At 38.5% G+C, this 19,236-nt stretch overlaps 1 protein-coding gene across 6 annotated transcripts in view; it reads left to right on the top strand.

Annotated features, from left to right (window-relative positions):
- JADE3 (jade family PHD finger 3) overlaps positions 1-19,236 on the top strand; it is a 150,299-nt gene that overhangs the window by 101,771 nt on the left and 29,292 nt on the right. For all 6 annotated transcript variants that reach the window (XM_054470976.1, XM_054470978.2, XM_054470977.1 and 3 more), the window contains 2 exons: positions 12,990-13,180; positions 16,149-16,360. In XM_054470976.1, the coding sequence (XP_054326951.1) occupies positions 12,990-13,180; positions 16,149-16,360 (403 nt within the window). The remainder of the gene's footprint in view (positions 1-12,989; positions 13,181-16,148; positions 16,361-19,236) is intronic.

The raw sequence follows: 19,236 nt of genomic DNA on the forward strand, positions 1-19,236 counted from the left end.
CATTTATATATCTTTTGAAGAGACCTTTTCTACTTTATCACACACAAAAAAGCCTTTATGAGGTCAGAAAACACAAGATTTATCTTTGTCTTCTATGAAATGCTGCTGTTCACACAGCCAGAATGAGTCGTCTCAGTTCACTTCTTTTAAGTCCCATCACATTCATTTGAGTATGTATGTCCTTGGCTGCTGAAAATCTGACCCTTTAATGAATAGGGCAACAAAGTTCCCTGACCATCAGTGTTCTAGAATGTCCCATTTTTTAATACTGCATCCATGCACACCTCCTATGTTGTCTTTGGAGAAATTATTCAGATCCTTAACTCAATTTTTTTAAACGGGCAGTCTTTTTATTGAGTCATAAGAGTTCTTTACATATTCTGGATACAAGTCTCTTATCATAAATACGATTTGCAAATATTTTCTCCCATTCTATTGATTCTCTTTTTACTTTCCTCATGGTGTCCTTTGAGGAACAACAGTTTTTAATTTTGGGCCAGATGCAGTGACTCATACCTGTAATCCCAACACTTTGAGAGGCTGAGGTGGGTGGGAGGATGGCTTGAAACCAGGATCTCAAGGCCATCCTAGGCAACATAGCAAGTCCTCATCTCTACAAAAAATAAAAAATTAGCCAGCCATAGTGGCGCATACCTATAGTCCCAGCTGTTCAAGAGACTTACATGGAAGGATTGCTTGAGCCCAGGAGTTTAAGGCTGCAGTGACCTATGATCACACCACTGCACTCCAGCCTGGGTGACAGAGTGAGACCCTCCCTCAAAAAAAAAAGTTTTTAATTTTGATGAAGTCCAGTTTATCTATTTTTTTTTTGGTTGCTTGTCCTTTTGATATTATATCCAAGAAATACCAAATATTACCTAAGCCAAGGTCTAGAAGTTTTACACTTATATTTTCTTCTAAGAATTTTATAGTTTGGCTATTACATTTAGATCTTTGATCCATTTGAGTTCATTTTTGTATCTGGCTTGAGGTATTAGGGGTCCAAGTTCATTTTTTTTTATGTGTGGATATCTAGTTGTCGCAACACCATTTGTTGGGTAGCTTCCTTTTTGAAAATGATGAACACTGTACCCCAAACCCACCTACCTTGGTTCCACGTATTCCTTATAAGTCAGGGTGCTATGAAAGAAAGCATAGTTATTGAATTAGCAAGAAATCCTAGTTTTATATTTTGAAATCTTAGTTCTTTTTTCAGAGACAGCATCTCGTTCTCTGTTGCCCAGCCTGGAATGCAGTGGCACAATCATAGCTCACTGTAATCTTGAACTCCTGGGCTCAAGCAATCCTCCTGCCTTAGCCTCCCCAATTAGTTGGGACTATAGGCACATGCCACTGTACCCAGTTATTTTTTATTATTTTTTTAGAGATGGGATCTTGCTATGTTGCCCAGGCTGGTCTCAAACTCCTGGCCTCAAGCAGTTATCCCATCTTGGCCTCCCAAAGTGCTGAGATTACAAACATGAGCCACCACACCCAGCCAGTTGTATTTTTTTTAATCTCCTGTTTCACAAATCTACCAAAGTGACTTAAAATTTTTTTATCTAGTTTGAGATGCTAATTTCTGTACTTTATGCTTCACTCTGTCCAAATATAAGGGAACTTTTTAAAAGTTAATGGAATAATGGAATTAAGTGATGAAAATTAAAAATATAAACTTCATTTCTCAACGTAAGCTCCATCAAGGTCAAGACACTTTTGTAAGCAGTGATACCAGCCATTTAGTTCTTCCCTAGAGAACTGAGTGTCCTGGGAATTTAACCATGTCAGTGCAGTCTTTTTTGCATTATTAACTGAAGGAAAATGGGTGCCCTTAAAGATTTTTTAAGATTAGGACACAAAAAGAAGTCAGAAGGAGGCAAAACAGGACTGTAAGGTGGATGCTTAATGATTTCCCATTGAAACTCTCACAAAATTACTCTTGTTTGATGAGAAGAATGAACTGGAGCATTGTTGTGAAAGCAAAAGACGTTCTGGTAAAGCTTTCTTGAGCAGTTTTCTGTAAAGCTTTGGCTGACTCTCTCAAAACACTCATAATAAGCAGATGTTATCATTCTTTGGCCCTCCAAAAAGTCAACAAGCAAAATGCCTTGAACATCCCCAAAAACTGTTGCCATGACCTTTACTCTTGACTGATCGGCTTTTGCTTTGACTGGGCCACTGCCGCCTCTTGGTAGCCATTGTTTTGAATGTGCTTTGTCTTCAGGATTGTACTCGTAAAGCCATGTTTCATTTCCTGTTATAATTCTTCAAAGAAATGCTTCAGGATCTTGATCCCACTTGTTTAAAATTTCCATTGAAAGCTCTGCACTTGTCTGTAGCTAATCTGGCTGTAACCAGTTTCAGCACCCATTGAGTGGAAGGTTTGCTTAACTTTAATTTTTCAGTCAGAATTGTGACTGAAGAACTGTGACTGTAAGCTGAACCAGTTGAGATGTCTGTGGTGTTGGCTGTTGTTTGTGCTGTTAATCATCAGTCCTCTTTAATTAGGGCATGAACAAGATGAATTTTTTCCTTGCAAATTGATGCAAGGTAAAAATGATGTGAATGTGGGCTTTATCTTCAACTTTGTCTCTTCCCTTCTTAAAACAAGCTATCCATTTGTAAACTGCTGATTTCTTTGGGGCATTGTCCCCATGAACTTTTTGTAAAACAGTGATTTCTCCTTTATTCTACCCAGATTTCACCATAAATTTGATGTTTGTTCTTGCTTCAGTTTTAGCCAAATTCCTATTGCTCTAATAGGGGCCCTTTTCAAACTGATGTCTTATCCTTCTTAGTGCCTGTAAAAGTTAGTATGAATTTATTTTTGTGTAAATTTTTGAAATCTACATACAGTTTTTTGTTTTCCATGAACTTTTTGAAGACCTCTTGTATGTTACTGTTTTCCCACCCTACCTGACAAAACAGCATTATGTTAATTTTTATTAGTTAATTTTATAACTTGTGTGTTAGTTTTCTTTTTGTGCGTTTTAAACAGTTTTTGAAATTAAAAGATAGCTTTATTCTCAAAAACCATAAATAAAAATGTTCTCTTCCAATGTAATTGCTAAGTTTAAATAAATGTAAGTGTTCTATAACAAACCCTTGCAATAATTATTTTTAGATTTAAAACTCTTATCTTCAGTGATTATGTATTACTATGTTAATAATTGTTGAATTGTAAAAATTATTTCCACCTTCCAAATTTTAAAAATTGTAAGTCAGAGTGCATTGAAAGCATGATGGCATTCCTTAATTCTGCACTGAAGGTTTTTAATAAAGAATGTTATAGCAATTCACAATAACATATGGAAAGTATCAGAATGTAAAAACAAAAAATTATGAATATATTATTTTGGGCTTGCTACTTCATATTAGTTTTGGTAAAACTAAAACTCAATTGGTTAGTTTCTGCTGATGGAAATCTCACTTCTATGGAGAAAATATTACAAAATGTAAATCTGTTAGAGAAATTTAAGAATGAATCTGGCCGGGTGTGGTGGCTCATGCCTGTGATCCCAGCACTTTGGGAGGCCAAGGTGGGTAGATCGCTTGAGATCAGGAGTTCGAGACCAGCCTGGCCAACATGGTAAAACCTCATCTCTACCAAAAATACAAAAAAAGTAGCTGGGTGTGGTGGCTCATGCCTGTAATCCCAGCTACTCGGGAGGCTGAGGCATGAGAATCGCTTGAACGTGGGAAACAGAGGTTTCAGTGAGCCAAGATTGTGCCACTGCACTCCACCCTGAGTGACAGAGCAAGACTGTCTCAAAAAAAAAAAAAAAAAAAAAAAAGGAATTAATCTAATGTAATACAATAGTAAACTAAGTTAAAATGTACTTGAAAATATTTGGAAATAATTCTTATGTATTGGGATACGCCAGTTGTTATAGCGAACATCCTCAAAAGTCTCAGCATCTTTTTTTTTTTTTTTTTTTTTTTTTTTTTTTTTTTTTTTTTTTTTTTTTTGAGACAGGATCTCTGTCACTCGGGCTGGAGTGCAGTGGCATGATCATAGCTCACTGCAGCCTCGACCTCCCGGGCTCAAGAGATCCTCCTATCTCAGCCTCCTGAGTAGCTGGGACTACAGACGTGAGCCACTGCAGCCGACCAGTCTCAGCATCTTAATACAATGAAGTCTTTATTTTTTGCATGTTCCCATCCAATGTGGGTTTGAATGCGGATCCCTTCTGCCCCACACAGTTATTTAGGGACACAAGCTCTTTTTATGAATGGCACTTTTATTTACTACCCATTCTCATTTCTACTCTCTAACTTCTGAATCCAGTCAGCATGAAAAGAGTGGAGGGTCATACAGCTGGGATTTTTTTCTGGTGAGGGGAGCGGGGGTAGGCTTTGAAGTGACTTACCTACCTACATATCATTAGCCAGAACTCACTCCTATGGCCCACCTAACAGCAAAGGGGGCTGGAGAACGCAGTCTTGCTATGTGTGCAGGTGGAAATGGAAATAGGGTTTGGTGAACACCTAGCACTTCTCTGCTGCTCTTTGATAGTGGCATTACAAAGTCAAAGCTATGAGAGCACAGGAACCTTATTGGTTTTATTCATCACTGTAACCCTGTAGTTGATGCTATGATCTACACTGCACAGATTTCCATATAGTCTTAGGATCTTTCCACCTAGTGTCTCAGCAGGGTAGTCTGACTTCTTACAGGCAGTTCAGGACTCTAAGAGTGAATGTTTTAAGAGGTAAGAAGTGGAAAGTGCTCATTTCAAAGCCTAGGCTCAGAAACTGACACGGTATTACTTCCACTATATTTTATTAGAGCAGTTGCAGAGGGCTTCCAAATTGAAGGAAAGGAAAATAGGCCCCATTTCTCAATAAAAGGCATATCAAAGGATTTGTGGCCGTCTTTGATCTACCACAGTCGTAATATTTTTAATGTTTGTTTTTTTTTGTTTTGTTTTTTGTTTTTTTGTTTTGTTTTTTTTTTAAGAGACAGGTCTTGCTATATTGCTCAGGCTAGATTCAAACTCCTGGGCTCAAGCTATCCTCCCGCCTCAGCCTCGTGATGAGCTGGAACTACAGGCACAAGCTACCATGCCTGTCTTGAGTTACTTGTTTTGTTGCCTATAGACAGATTAGTCAGCTAGAGAAACTTTACTAATAAGACTAAAGTACACTCTTGCTTTTTATTTATTAACTAATTTATAAGGTTATCAAAATGCTTTAGCATCTTATTTCCTAATGGACTTAGAGCAGTAATTTTGGATATATATATAAATTAATTGATTTGATCCTTGGGTGCTAGAATTACTCTACTCGTGCTATAGTAACTGAAAATGGATGAGGGAGAAATAAGAATAGATAGAGCACATCCTTTCAGAATCTTTGTTCTGGCTTTCAGATGAGGTTTTCCCATCTGTTTCACTGTCCTTTCTGCAGTTTCCCTGTTAGTTCAGTATAGTGTATATATGTGGTCATTGAGGGGAGGGGTACAGAGATTACAGAGCCATCTTGCACTGTAAATTATAGCTGCTTAGGTAAGTATTGACTACCAAAAGAAATTTTTCGAAAGTGAGTTCAACAAATAAAGATGGTGTTAACCCTATTTACATGTCTCTAGGTAGACTGAAGGATTTTGAGTCATTAACAGTGAGCTTCAGATATTTCTTTTTGGGTATTCATTTATATATTTTAATCAGTTTCTATTGCAGTAAGGTTCCAATGGAAGGAAAACAATGCTTCATTTTTTGTTGAAAGCAAACATACATTTTAAGTTGTATAATACACAATGATTAATGAAGTTTTACTGTGTGTGTGTGCATGTGTGTATGTTTTTAAAATTACGGATGAACTATTATACAAATAAAAACAATCAGAATACAAAAAAATTAACTGTGTAGTGTATGCTTATACACATGCATATATGTATATATAAATGGGATTATTCTATAACTTTCTTTTTTCACTTAACAATATATACTTCCGTATCGTTAATAAAACTGAAAGAGGAAATGATTGGATATAGATAGGTCCCTATTTCCCCTTGCAATGTAAACTCTGGACTTACTGGGCTATGGAGATCAGTACTTCCTTTACTAAACTCTAGACTCAAATATACAACTGCCAATTCAACAGTTCCACTTGGATGTCCAGTAGACATCTCAGACTAAAAACGTCCCAAACTGAACTACTGATCTTCCCAAACCAGTTCTATTTGTAGTTTTCTAGGTTTAGCTGATAGAAAAATCTATCCTTCTAGCTGTAACTCTGTCTTTTCAGTTTAAGCCAAAATTCTTAGTCATCTTTGATTCTTCATTGTCTTATATCCCATATTCAATATAACAGGATATCCCGTTAACTCTACTTTCAAAATATATCCATATTTCATATAGTAAGTCAAAAGAACAACCCCTAATGATAAATGGGAACACATGCCTGCCTCCCACTCCACTGCTGTATTTGGTCATCTAGGCCCCTCCCATCTCCCCTTACTCTCCTCACCCCATCTCCTTCTTCCCACACCTCCTTTTTCATCCCATTTTAGGCAGCAGCATTCTATCACTTTTACTTTCAATTATGAGAATTCAGTAAGGAACACAATGTACAGAGCACTTTCTTTTTTTTTCTTTTTTTTTTTTTTGAGACAGAGTCTCGCTCTGTCACCCAGGCTGGAGTGCAGTGGCACGATCTCGGCTCACTGCAAGCTCTGCCTCCCAGGTTCATGCCATTCTCCTGCCTCAGCCTCCCGAGTAGCTGGACTACAGGCACCCGCCACCACGCCCGGCTAATTTTTTGTATTTTTTAGTAGAGACGGGGTTTCACCGTGTTAGCCAGGATGGTCTCGATCTCCTGACCTCGTGATCCACCTGCCTCGGCCTCCCAAAGTGCTGAGATTACAGGTGTGAGCCACCGCGCCCGGCCCAGAGCACTTTCATACACATTTATCTTATTTAAAATTTAAAACAGTCCTTTTGCAGTTGTTCCAGTTACTATTGCTGATGATAATTTGCCCCCAAACTTAGCAACTTAGAGCAGCTATGTTATACCCATTGATTCTGTGGGTCAGGAAATCAGATAGGGCACAGTGGAGATGGCTTCTCTCTGCTCCATGATGTGTCTAGGGCCTCATCAAGGAAGACAAAGTTTGAGAGTGACCCAACAGCTGGGCACTGGAATCAACTGAAGGCTTATTCACTGCATATCTGTGTAACAGCCCATTCCTGGGCTTGGATAACATAGACTACACATGGCCTTTCCATTAGTTTGGCTTCCTCATAGCCTAACAACCTCAGCATAGTCAGATTTCTTACAGGCATCAGGCACAGGGCTCCAAGTGCATGGGTTCCTGCAAACCAGGAGGGAGCTACATTCCGTTTTATGACCCGGCCTTGCAGTTCTCATGGCATCACTTCTATTGATCAAAAACCATCACAAGCCCTCCCCTATTTAAGGGGAAGGGAGATAGACTTCACTACTTGATGAAGATGACAAAGTCACATTGCAGAAGAATGTGGGATTTGGAAAATACCATCTGTCGCAGGGGTTATTGTTGTCCTTTGTTTTGAGTCATGGAGGCTTGGAGAGAAGTGGTTATCCCAGGGTGGTAGGATGAACAAGGGTCATCTTGGGAAACGATTCCTAGAGTTGTTATTACAGTAACTACTATCTAGTTAGTTTTATTTGTGTGTTTAGAGATAGGGTCGCACTCTGTCACCCAGACTGGAGTGCAGTGGTGTAATCATAGCTCTCTACAGCCTCAAATTCCTGGGCTCAAGTGATCTTCCTGCCTCAGCCTCCTGAGTAGCTGGGACTACAGGAACATACCACCACACCCAACTCTATCTAGTCCATTTTTAAGGCATTTATTTCAAACCTTTACAAAACCTACGAGGTTTTGGTTTTATGCAGTTTCTGCAGTGTTCACAAATGATTCTAATCCACTTATTAGGAAATGTAGCATAGTCTGTACCTGCCAAATATTTAGATCAACTGAAGAGACACTGAGGGGTTTCTGTACATAAGACACTGGATGAGGCCATAGATCAGGTTAGAGTGACTGCAGTTACCTTTTTATTGCCTCCTTAGTTGGCACAGCAGTATCCACAAGGGCCAGAGGTAGTAGTGTTCCAGCCACTGGCCTCCCCTGGAGAGCAGGTGTGATTGTAGGTCCTTTCACCAAAGGCTAGTCATCTGGAAAGTTATTACAACATTCATTTACATGCAAGCATCCAAATTGAAAGTTGAGGTTACCTCATCCTAACAAAATTGCTCATGCCTCTAGGCTTGCGAGCTTTTGCTGATTTGGTCAATGGTCTAGTGACCATTTAAAGAGTGTGTCAGGCCAGGCGCGGTGGCTCATGCCTGTAATCCCACCACTTTGGGAGGCCGAGGCAGGTGGATCACCTGAGGTCAGGAGTTTGAGACCAGCCTGGCCAACATGGTGAAACCCCATCTCTGCTAAAAATACAAAAATTAGCCTGGCGTGGTGGCATGCGCCTGTAATCCCAGCTACTTGGGAGGCTGAGGCAAGAGAATCATTTCAACCCGGAATGCAGAGGTTGCAGTAAGCTGTGATCATGCCACTGTACTCTAGCCTGGGCAACAGAGTGAGACTTGGTCTCAAAAAAAAAAAAGGCGGGGGGGTCTATCCATAGTACATAGCCAAGAAAGAAAATTACCCATCCAGGGAGGATAATCCTGGGATTTCCTCTAGCTTTAGCCATGTTATATATACTCGAAGATATTGAAGCTGCATTTTAAAAATCCCAAACATATTTTTTTCACTAATTCTCATAGCCCTTCCCCCTCTATCATTATAAATACAATAATTTCTCCTTGTGAGTTTATATTAACTTCATCTTTTACCCACGTATTTTCTTGTAGTTGGTGTTACTGTTTTAGTATGTAATTTATTGTCATGGTCTCGGTCCTTAGATGCAGACCTTTAGTTCAAGATACACGAGGAAAGATGAGTGAGATGACATTGCTGTCATTATCATTATTGTAAATTTTGCATCGAAGTATAATATCCACACAGAAAAGTACACAAAGCTGTACAGCTCAATGAATTTTCACAAATTAAATGCACTCATTTATCTGCCACCCAGATGGGGAAATAAAACATGGCTGGGCACGGTGGCTCATGCCTGTAATACCAGCACTTTGCAAGGCCAAGATGGGAGTATCACTTGAGCGCAGGAGTTCAAGACTAGCCTGGGCAACACAGTGAGACCCCATCTCTACAAAAGATTTTAAAACTAGCCATCGTGGTGGTGTGTACCTGTAGTTTCAGCTACTTAGGAGGCTGAGGTGGCAGGATCACTTGAGCCCAGGAGGTTGCGGCTGCAGGAGCTGTGGTCATGCCACTGAGAACTACCTAAAAAAAAAAAAAAAAAAAAAGAAAATATTACCAATACCCAAGAACCCTTCCTTCTCCCTGCCAGTAACTGACCTCCCTCACCCTAGGTAACAGTTTTGCCAGTTTTTGAGCTTCCTATGAATAGACTCCTACAGTATACAGTCATTTGAGGCTGGACTGTTTTGCTCATCAGTACGATTTTGCCATCCATCTATCCTGTTGCATGTAGTAATTCATTAATTTTCACTTCTGTGTCATGCGTTGTGTGAATATGCCACATTTTTTATTCTGCTCTTGATACATATTTGTGTTGTTTCCAGTTTTTACCTGCCCTAAAAATGCTGATATGAGCCTTTTTATTCGTCATTTGGTATGCATCTATGTACACTTTTGCTAAGTATGTACCTAGTGTGGGTTTGCTAGGTCATGGGTATGTGTACGTTCAGCTATAATATCTGCTGCCAAAGTGGTTGTTCGAATTCACACTCCCACCGGCAGCATAAGAGATAATCTATTTGCTCCATTTCCTTACCAACATTTAGTATTTTCAATTTTTGGACAGTCTTTTTAAGTTTAATTATTCTGGTAGATAATAGTGATTGTAATTTCAGTTTGCATTTCCGTGATAACTAATGAGGTTGAGAACCTTTTAAAAGTTTATTTGCCATCTGGATAGCCTTACTTGTGAAGTATCTATTTAAGTTTTTTGCCTAGCTTTTAATTGGGTTGTCTTTTTCTAATTAATTTGTAAGAGTTTATTATATATTGTAGATGTAAGTCCTTTGTTGTCCATGTGCAATTGCAAATATCTTCTCCTGTCCCATGGATTGCCTTTTTAGTCTCTTAATTGTCTCTTTTGATAACCAGAAGTTCTAGTTTCATTTTTCAGTCTCTTCCTTTATGGTTAATGGCTTTTGTGTCTTATTTAAAATATCTTTGCCTGCCCCAAGGTCATAAATATATTCTCCTCTGTTTTCTTCCAGAAGCTTAATGAGCATATTGGTATAGAAAAACATTTATAGCCTACCTTGTTCCGTGTAGAGTTTGAGGCAATTGAGATGAATAGTTAGCAAAATGGTCTTTCTTTTAGAAAAAGATAACTCTTGACAAAAAATTGGATATTCTCCCTTCTAGGCCATGCACTAAAGAAACATGACATATTTAATCTCATAGTCTCTGAAGAATTCATATGTCTGTCTTACCCTTTTTAGTTGGGTATGTTTCAGTTGGAAGCAGGCCTCTAACAGCAATTCCCAAAATTTTAGTTTCAATTAGTATTTGAGGTTTCTGCATTTTTCCTCAAATATTTGTTCCCTTTGGCTTTAAAAACTCCATATGGTAGAAAAATTAAAATGTGCAAATGTGTGTAGTTGTTATTAGCTTTATTCAGGTTCATTATTTGGAATCAGGCTTTTGGAAGAATGCTTAGGAGGCAGTATTCTCTACATTTATAGGGTGGACTATGCCTGTATATATTTTATGTTTATTCATTGGAATATGTTTATGTTTATAAATCCTTCCATATATGTGATGACTCTAGAGTAAAGAAACTGGCTCTAGAAGCCTTCCGGAGAAATGATTTTCATTATTTTATGATGACATATGTGTGTTTATTTCTTTTTTTAGATGGCCCACCTTGTTCTTTAAAATTGCCACAGAATAATAATACAGATTTTTCTCTTGGTTAAATTTTCTGAGGCCTCATACAGTATTTAAACCACCAATAATAACTTGTTGGCATGAAAAAAATTTATTTTTTTCTCTGGTTTCCTTGCCTTGAGCCCTTGGATGTCAGGAAGGGTGAGGGGAAATATCAGTCTGCTTGGGCTTAGATTTATGGTTGCTATTGTTTATGGTTGGGAAATGGATTGAGTGTGCATAGCTCCGTGGCCTTTTGGCTTTAACTCATTTGCGTAAATAGTGAAAATAATAAGGAATATAAAAACAATAACAATGACATTATCGAGCATCTATTTTTACTGTACACTAAGCCAAACACTTTATCTGTTTTTTTCTATATAATTGTTATAATAGTCCTACAAATTTGACATTTTTTTCCCTTCAACTTTTATTTTAAGTTCAGGGGTACATGTGCAGGATGTATAGGTTTGTTACATAAGTAAACGTGTGCCATGGTGGTTTGCTGCACAAATCATCCCATCACCAAGCTCTTAAACCTAGCATGCATTAGCTATTCTTCCTGATGCTCTCCCTCCCCTCACTGACAGGCCGCAGTGTGTGTTGTTCCCCCTACCATGTGTTCATGTGTTTTCATCATTCAGCTCCCACTTATAAGTGAGAACATGCAGGTTTTGGTTTTCTGTTCCTGCCTTAGTTTGCTGAGGATGATGGCTTCCAACTCCATCCATGTCCCTGCAAAGGCCATGATGTCATTTTTTTTATGGCTGCCTAGTATTCCATGGTGAATATGTACCACATTTTCTTTATCCAGTCTATCATTGATGGGCATTTAGGTTCATTCCATGTCTTTGCTAGATATTATTTTTATCATATTTAATGATTGTTATCCTTACATTTTAGCTAAGAAAACTGAACCTTATATAAAGTAAGTGGCCAGGCACAGTGGCTCACACCTGTAATCCCAGCACTTTGAGAGGCCAAGGTGGGCGGATCACGAGGTCAGGAGTTCGAGACCAGCCTGGCCAACATGGTGAAACCCCTTCTCTACTAAAAATACAAAAAATTAGCTGGGTGTGGTGGCACTTGCCTGTAATCCCAGCTACTGGGAGGCTGAGGCAGGAGAATCACTTGAACCCGGGAGGCGGAGGTTGCAGTGAGCCAAGACCATGCCACTGCACTCCACCCTGGGCAACAGAGCAAGACTCCATCTCAAAATAAATGAATAAACAAACAAAGTAATAGCCTGAGATCACCATGTAAGTGAGTGACAGAAAAAAACAAGCCTCTGTGAGACTAAAGCTTGTTTTCTTACCACCATCCAGTATTGTCTCCATGACAAAAAATTATTAATTTGGCTGAAATATATCTTTGGTATGGGATCTGGCTGTGCCTTTGTGCAGATATCGCCCCCTCCCAGGTTGGTTTCCTCTTCTAAATAAACTTGGTGGCCATTGTACCAAGAACACACTAATGTGACAACATTTTATTAGAATGAATGGGCCAGTCGTGGTGGCTCACGCCAGTAATCCCAACACTTTAGGAGGCCAAGTTAGAAGGATTGCTTAAGGCCAGGAATTCAAGACCAGCCTGGACAACATAGTGAGACCCCATCTCTTACCCAAAAAATAATTTTTTAAACGTTAGCCAGGCATGGTGGCATGTGCCTGTAGTGTCAGCTACTTGAGAAGCTGAGGCAGGAGGATCACTGGAGCCCAGGAGTTCAAGACTATGGTAAGCTATGACCTCGCCACTGCATTCCAGCCTGGGTGGTTGAGCAAGAGCTTATCTCTAAAAAGTGTTTTAAAAATTAGAATGGTGGGAACCAGGATCCATGAGGGTGAATAAAGAATATTGTAGGCAGTCAGTGAGTTAACAGCACATGACAAAACTAAATTTGTAAAACCATTTGCTTTCTAGAAAGGAATCTGCCATACCTCCCAGAGGGCATTTAGCCATCCATTCAGTGCCTGAAATCTGTCATTTGTTGATTGTTATCATTGCCTTCCTATTGCTTTTCTAGGATTATAGCTGAGAAGGTAAAGGACGTTCTGTTTATCCGACCCCGGAAGTATATTCACTGCTCCAGCCCAGACACCACAGAGCCTGGCTACATCAACATCATGGAGTTGGCAGCATCTGTTTGCCGCTATGACCTAGATGACATGGACATCTTCTGGCTTCAGGAACTCAATGAAGACCTTGCAGAAATGGGTAAGTTCTTTTCTCACAAGTAAGTTGTGACTTAATTCATGTTTTTTTTTTTAAGTTATCAGAACCCTTTAGCTTGTTTTTATTTTTGTTGCCTCCTTTCTTTTCTGTCCTTTTCATTTATTTTTCTCATTGATTTTATCTTATTTCAGTGAGATATTTCTTCAAATGCATACATAGAAATAGAGCAATAACATTTAAATATGACCTTTTCTTTCCTCATTCATAGTTAATGGCACAGATCAAGGATAGCATGTAGGTTTCATGAAGTTGTTTCCCAATTCAGAAAGTTTGAGAATGGCCATAGCTGATTGGCCATAGCTGATTGGACTTCTGGTTGAGAATTCTGAGGCAGGTTCCTGGCCTGAAAAGCAGTGTGATCAGTGAGCAGGGCCAGAGGTAGAGGCCCTCTGGCAGAGGGTTGGAGAGAATCTCCAACTTCAGCATTGAGCCAGCACCACTGCAACTGACAGATTGCTGTGACAGTACCCCTTAGTGCAGGACTTGCTACCTGGAAGAAAAGTTGCAGGCCTAGGGCAAAACATTCACAAAGCAGTTCTTAGCTACTTCCATGGAGTTCTACAGTTGTCATACAATTTTCAAAAGATAAAATGAAACAAAAGCAAATAAATGTATGTTTACATATGGAAGTAAACATAATTAATAATTTTAAAGTAAATGTGTGCCATACAATACCATACCAACAATACTGAGAAATGCTAGGCTGAAAGATAACTCGTTTTATACTTACACACAGTTCTTGTTTGTCTGTTTTCAGTCTAAGCAGTGTTCACGTCCAAGTTTTCCTGTAGAACTGTGGGTAGTTTTTAAGTTTCCGTATAAGATATGGTGAAGGATACATTTGATCTCATTTTTGTTTGAATCACATTTTATTTCATTTTTGTTTGAATCACATTTGTTCATTGTTAGTATAAGGATCAGTGGTTTTTCTTTTCTTCCCGCCCTCCCTTTTTCCTTTCTTTCTTTTGAGGCTAGTATCTGAATGCACATGAATAAAAAACTAAAATTATATTAAAGCAGTTTGGTATGGGAATGATAATTACTCTGCCAGTAACCAATCCTTATTCCTTGATTTTTAAAGCTTTTTGTTTTATGTCTTTTCTTGCTCTGCCCCCTAAGAGGAGAGGGGAGTGGTAAATTTAGGGTGGCAACCACAAAGAGAAGGGAATGAAAGACTGACAGAGAAGTAAAATCAGAATATGAGGACATAATCAAATGGATTCATGGCTCAATGTGCACTTGGGTTCATAATGCATATAATATCCATAGATATCACAATCATTACAAGACTGCCTTTGGCATGAAACTACCTTATTATGAGGTTCCTTTGGTATTTTGTAATTAATTCTCCTTGGGTGAGTTTTTTAAATAAACTTTTTATTTTGGAATAGTTTGATTTACAGAAAAGTTGCAGTTAGTACAGGGGGTTCTCGTATACACCTCACAATTTCAGTTCCCCTAATGTTAACATCTTACTTTACCATGGTACATATGTCAAAACTACAAAACCAACACTGGTACATTACTGTTAACTTCAGACTTTATTGGGATTTCAAGGGTTTTTTTTCCACTTACAACCTTTTTCTGTTCCAGGATCCCATCCAGTATACCACATTGCATTTAGGCTTGGAAGAATTTTAAAAGAGGATTGCAGTATCTCAAGCTTTTCTTTAGGGTGAATGATATTGCAGTGAGGTGTCTAAGAGCTTAAAGTAAACTTTTTAAAAACAATATTAAGCGTATTATGAATTAAGAACTTTTTAAGTTGAGTACTGACTACATATTAAGCACCATACTAAGCAATGTACCAACATTACTTCATCTCAGCTTCACAACAAATCAGTGGGTTTCTTATTATTATACTAATTTCATAGATAAGAACACTAAGCCCTAAAGAGGATAAATAACGTGTCAAAGTTTACATAGCTAATATGAGGTAAGGTTGGAATTTTAATCCAAGTTTTCTTGTAACCAGACACTATATTCCTTTACTCCAAAAAAAAATGTGTAACTTGTCTTGGCTGGAAAAATGAAACATAAGGCCTGGGCAGTTTTTGGTTTCATAAGTAGCCACACCTTAAAATGGTAGTTTATGTGGAATTCTAAAGTTTCTTAAGACATCTTATATTACAAATGAAGTGGAATACTTGGGTACATTTGTTTTGGATCATCTTGAGGATTATTCCTGAGTTTACAAGTTGTTAGAATACATACGTAAGTGCTGTCACAAAATTTGATTAATAAATGTGGAAGGCTAAGATAAAATAAAGTTATAGCTGGGAAAAGGAATCAGGAAGCAAAGAAGGTAATTCCAGAATTGAAGTTAGACCTTTGTGAATATTAATAGGTTTATATGTTGTTATAGTTTGCCATTGAAAAATATTATTAGATTTTTTAAAAGTCGTATTTGAAAAACAAAATATTTTATATGTGTAATCACCTACACATAGGACCTAGAATTTTCTTTTATGGGCTTCATACATTTTCATATGAAAATTTCCTTGTATAATCATTAGATATGCTCATTGAAGCTAACTTGCTAAGAATGAATTATTATATCCAAATAGTTATGTGATTTTAATTACTATGCTACAAATTATCATGTCCAGAATTATAAAGCTTGGTGAAAGTCCTCCTACAGTGAGAATAAGAGAAAATAGAGATTTAAGAGGAGACTGGCAAGGATTTGGACAAGAAATCGAAAGGGTCAGTAATATATCTTCTAAGGAACATGGTGAAATGTACATCTTCTTTCATGTGTCAAACACTAATATATGATTTTGCTAGAGTAGCACTAGCAAAAGATTTTTTGAAATCTGGTTGTTTTAGAGCAGGAAAGAGATGTTTTTATCCTTTAGAATCCTACCCACTCCTGCACTGGGCTCACAGTAGGTGATTTGGGAATGACAGCTGACTGATGGGTTGATTGATTGTTTGTATTTCTGTGCAGGTTGTGGGCCAGTTGATGAGAATCTTATGGAAAAGACAGTAGAAGTCCTGGAACGCCATTGCCATGAAAATATGAACCATGCTATTGAGACAGAGGAAGGGCTAGGCATAGAGTATGATGAAGATGTGATCTGTGATGTGTGCCGGTCTCCAGACAGTGAAGAAGGGAATGATATGGTGTTCTGTGATAAGTGTAACGTCTGTGTGCATCAGGTTAGTGAGAGTGGAGACCGTCATCTCCCTACGGTCAGCCTTTCTGAAGCTCAGTGATGATCTCCAGCACCCATATCTGGGTAGCAGCTTGCATTTAAGGGTGAAAAATAAAGATTTGGCCTGGTTGTTCTTCAGTATTTCCTCTAGAAACAATGCTTCTTATGACCTGCAAGATGACTTGCTGACTAACTTTACCCCATGGGGCTAAACCCAGGTCTTTATTGTGTCACTTTATGCCCAGACCATTGGGATTGCCTTGTTCAGCTTGCCCCTAGGCCCCTGCCCCAGGGGGATCTCATTGCTGCCTGTCTGAGGTCTCTCCTCTTCCTTCAAATCTCCATGGCCTCATGAGGTTACACCCATGGTCAATAACCTTGGTGAGTTTACACTTCCTACAAATAGAAGTCCAGACTCCTTATCCTGGCACTTGTAACCCTCCCCCATCCCCTAAACATGCCACTCCTGAGAATGTCCACCCCACTTTTAAAGATCACAGAATTTTAGGACTGCAAAAGACTGTCTAACTCCTCAATTTTACACAAATACCAGGAGAGGTGAAGTGACTTTACCCAAGCTGGTTATTTGTCATTCTGTCTACTACTATACTGCCTTTTTAATTAATAATGATGATTATGATATCAACCCTCCTTTCAGCTCTTTCCATTTTTTCCCCCACAAGCACTGTGCTCCAACAAAATAAGGTTACTCAAGGTGCAGTGATGAATATTCCTGACACTGTCCTATCTCCCATGTTTCAGCCACACTCCAATTTGTAAATGCCTCCTCCTACCTCCCAGCTATCAAAAATCTACATATTTTTCAAGGTCTAGTTCAAATCCTTTCTTGAACTCCCTTACCCTAAGTGATTTTTCATTCTTCTGAACCTGTTGTATATTTCATTCATTTTGTTAATTTGTCTAGCAAATAGGTACAGTACTCCATGGGCCAGGATTGTGCTGCATGCTGAGGACACAGTCAGTGATGAAGAGGCAGACATGGTCTCTGCCCCCAGGGAGATCATAGTCTGGTGAAAGAAATATAAGGAAACTGCCAATTTAGCATCATATGCCAAGTGTTTTTATAGATATAAGTCCAGCTGCTGTGGAAATGCATCTGTGAGAAATGAGGGTCAGGGACAACTTCCAGGAGGTAGCATCCAAGCTAAATCTTAATGTCCAAAAGGAGATGTCAGGTAAACCAGCAATGTGTGTTCAGGCAGAGAGGAGAAATGTTCAGACAGGGTAGTGAAAGCAGGCAAAATATGTCAGAGGCAACTGAAGGCTTCAGAAACTGTAAAGTGGCAGAGTAGAGTAGGGAAGGCATGGAGAGTGAGGGTAGAGAGGGATACAAGAGACGTGTGTAAAGGACCGTCTGACAAACTAAGGAACTTCAGTTCTGTCCTGTCAACCCTGGAGGATATGATTTGTATTTTAGAAAGATCATTCTGGCTACAAAATGACTAAAGTAATTAGAATAGATAACATAGCAGATAGAAACCAGGGCTTAAGATTATTTTAATTCCCTGGGCCTCCTAACCTAACTACCCTGTATGTAAAAGGCACTCAGAATTATTCTGTGACCAGTTGGGTCTTTTTCTTCATTTACCTTTAACAAAGTGAATTTTGAAAATTTGTCTTCACTTTACCAATTATTGGCATTTATATCAGACTTTAAGTGAGAGCAGAAAATCTTTACCATTTAACTATGAACTTAAGTATTGTATTTCACGATACAAGCTCACAGTCCCTTCTCTGCAATTCCAAAATTATAAAGTTCTGAAAACCGCATGTTTTTGCTGAAGTTTCACACCAGAACTGATTTGAGGACAATACCAGAACCCACCCGGTATGAGGCCATTTGTAGTCCTTATCCATTTTATGTAAATACACATATATTTTGTTAGAGAACTATTAATGTGTTTGGTTATATGGTATTGCCCCTGGTCCCACTGGGGGCTTAGGTCGTATACTATATATATATGTGTGTGTGTATGTATATATATATATATATATATATATATATATATATATACTTTCCTAAGATCTGAGCAATTCTGAATTTCCTAATTTTTCTTACCCTAGAGGTTTCAGATAAATGATTGTAGATCGGTAGTAGGCTTAAAAGGAATAGCATAAAAGTCATCTGTATATATTTCCTATGTTTGTCCTTTACAGTTGGGACAAAATAGTAAGTATTCTCAGGTTCTTTAATAAAATCAAATGTAGCATAATTATCTCCAATGCTGTTTGTCTTAAAAACGATTCCGGTAATGACTATAAATGATACCCCTTTCTCACATAGAAAGAGATGAGATGACAATAACTGACCAGACCTTGCAGAATGTAAACTGGTATGTATTAAAGCTGGGACATTGGTACCCTATAAAGTTTCACATAAGAGATTCTTCCAAAGTGAGTATATATTCTTGGATTCTAAAGAGATACTTAGCTTAGAGCTCCCTCTGTTGGCTGAAAAGTCACTTAAAATGCTTTGGAAGATTTGGTTTACTCCCTAACAGAATGGGGACATGTTGACATCTGAATGTATTAAACATGATTTTTCTTCTTTACTGACACCATATTACATTTCAGTGTTTGTTCCTCAGTGACAAAAAATACACTTTGGTCAGTACATTAGAAGAGATGTGTACATAAGTAGCCTTTAGATTTTAACAATGAATTTAACATTTTTTCTTTAAAAAATGTGAAAGTTGGGCCGGGCACAGTGGCTCACGCCTGTAATCCCAGCATTTTGGGAGGCCGAGGCGGGTGGATCACGAGGTCAGGAGTTCGTTACCAGCCTGGCCAATATGGTGAAACCCCGTCTCTATTAAAAATACAAAAATTAGCTGGGTGTGGTGGTGCGCACCTGTAGTC

The sequence above is a fragment of the Pongo pygmaeus genome, chromosome X (genome assembly GCF_028885625.2).
Source record: "Pongo pygmaeus isolate AG05252 chromosome X, NHGRI_mPonPyg2-v2.0_pri, whole genome shotgun sequence".
NCBI classification, from domain to species: Eukaryota; Metazoa; Chordata; class Mammalia; order Primates; family Hominidae; genus Pongo; species Pongo pygmaeus.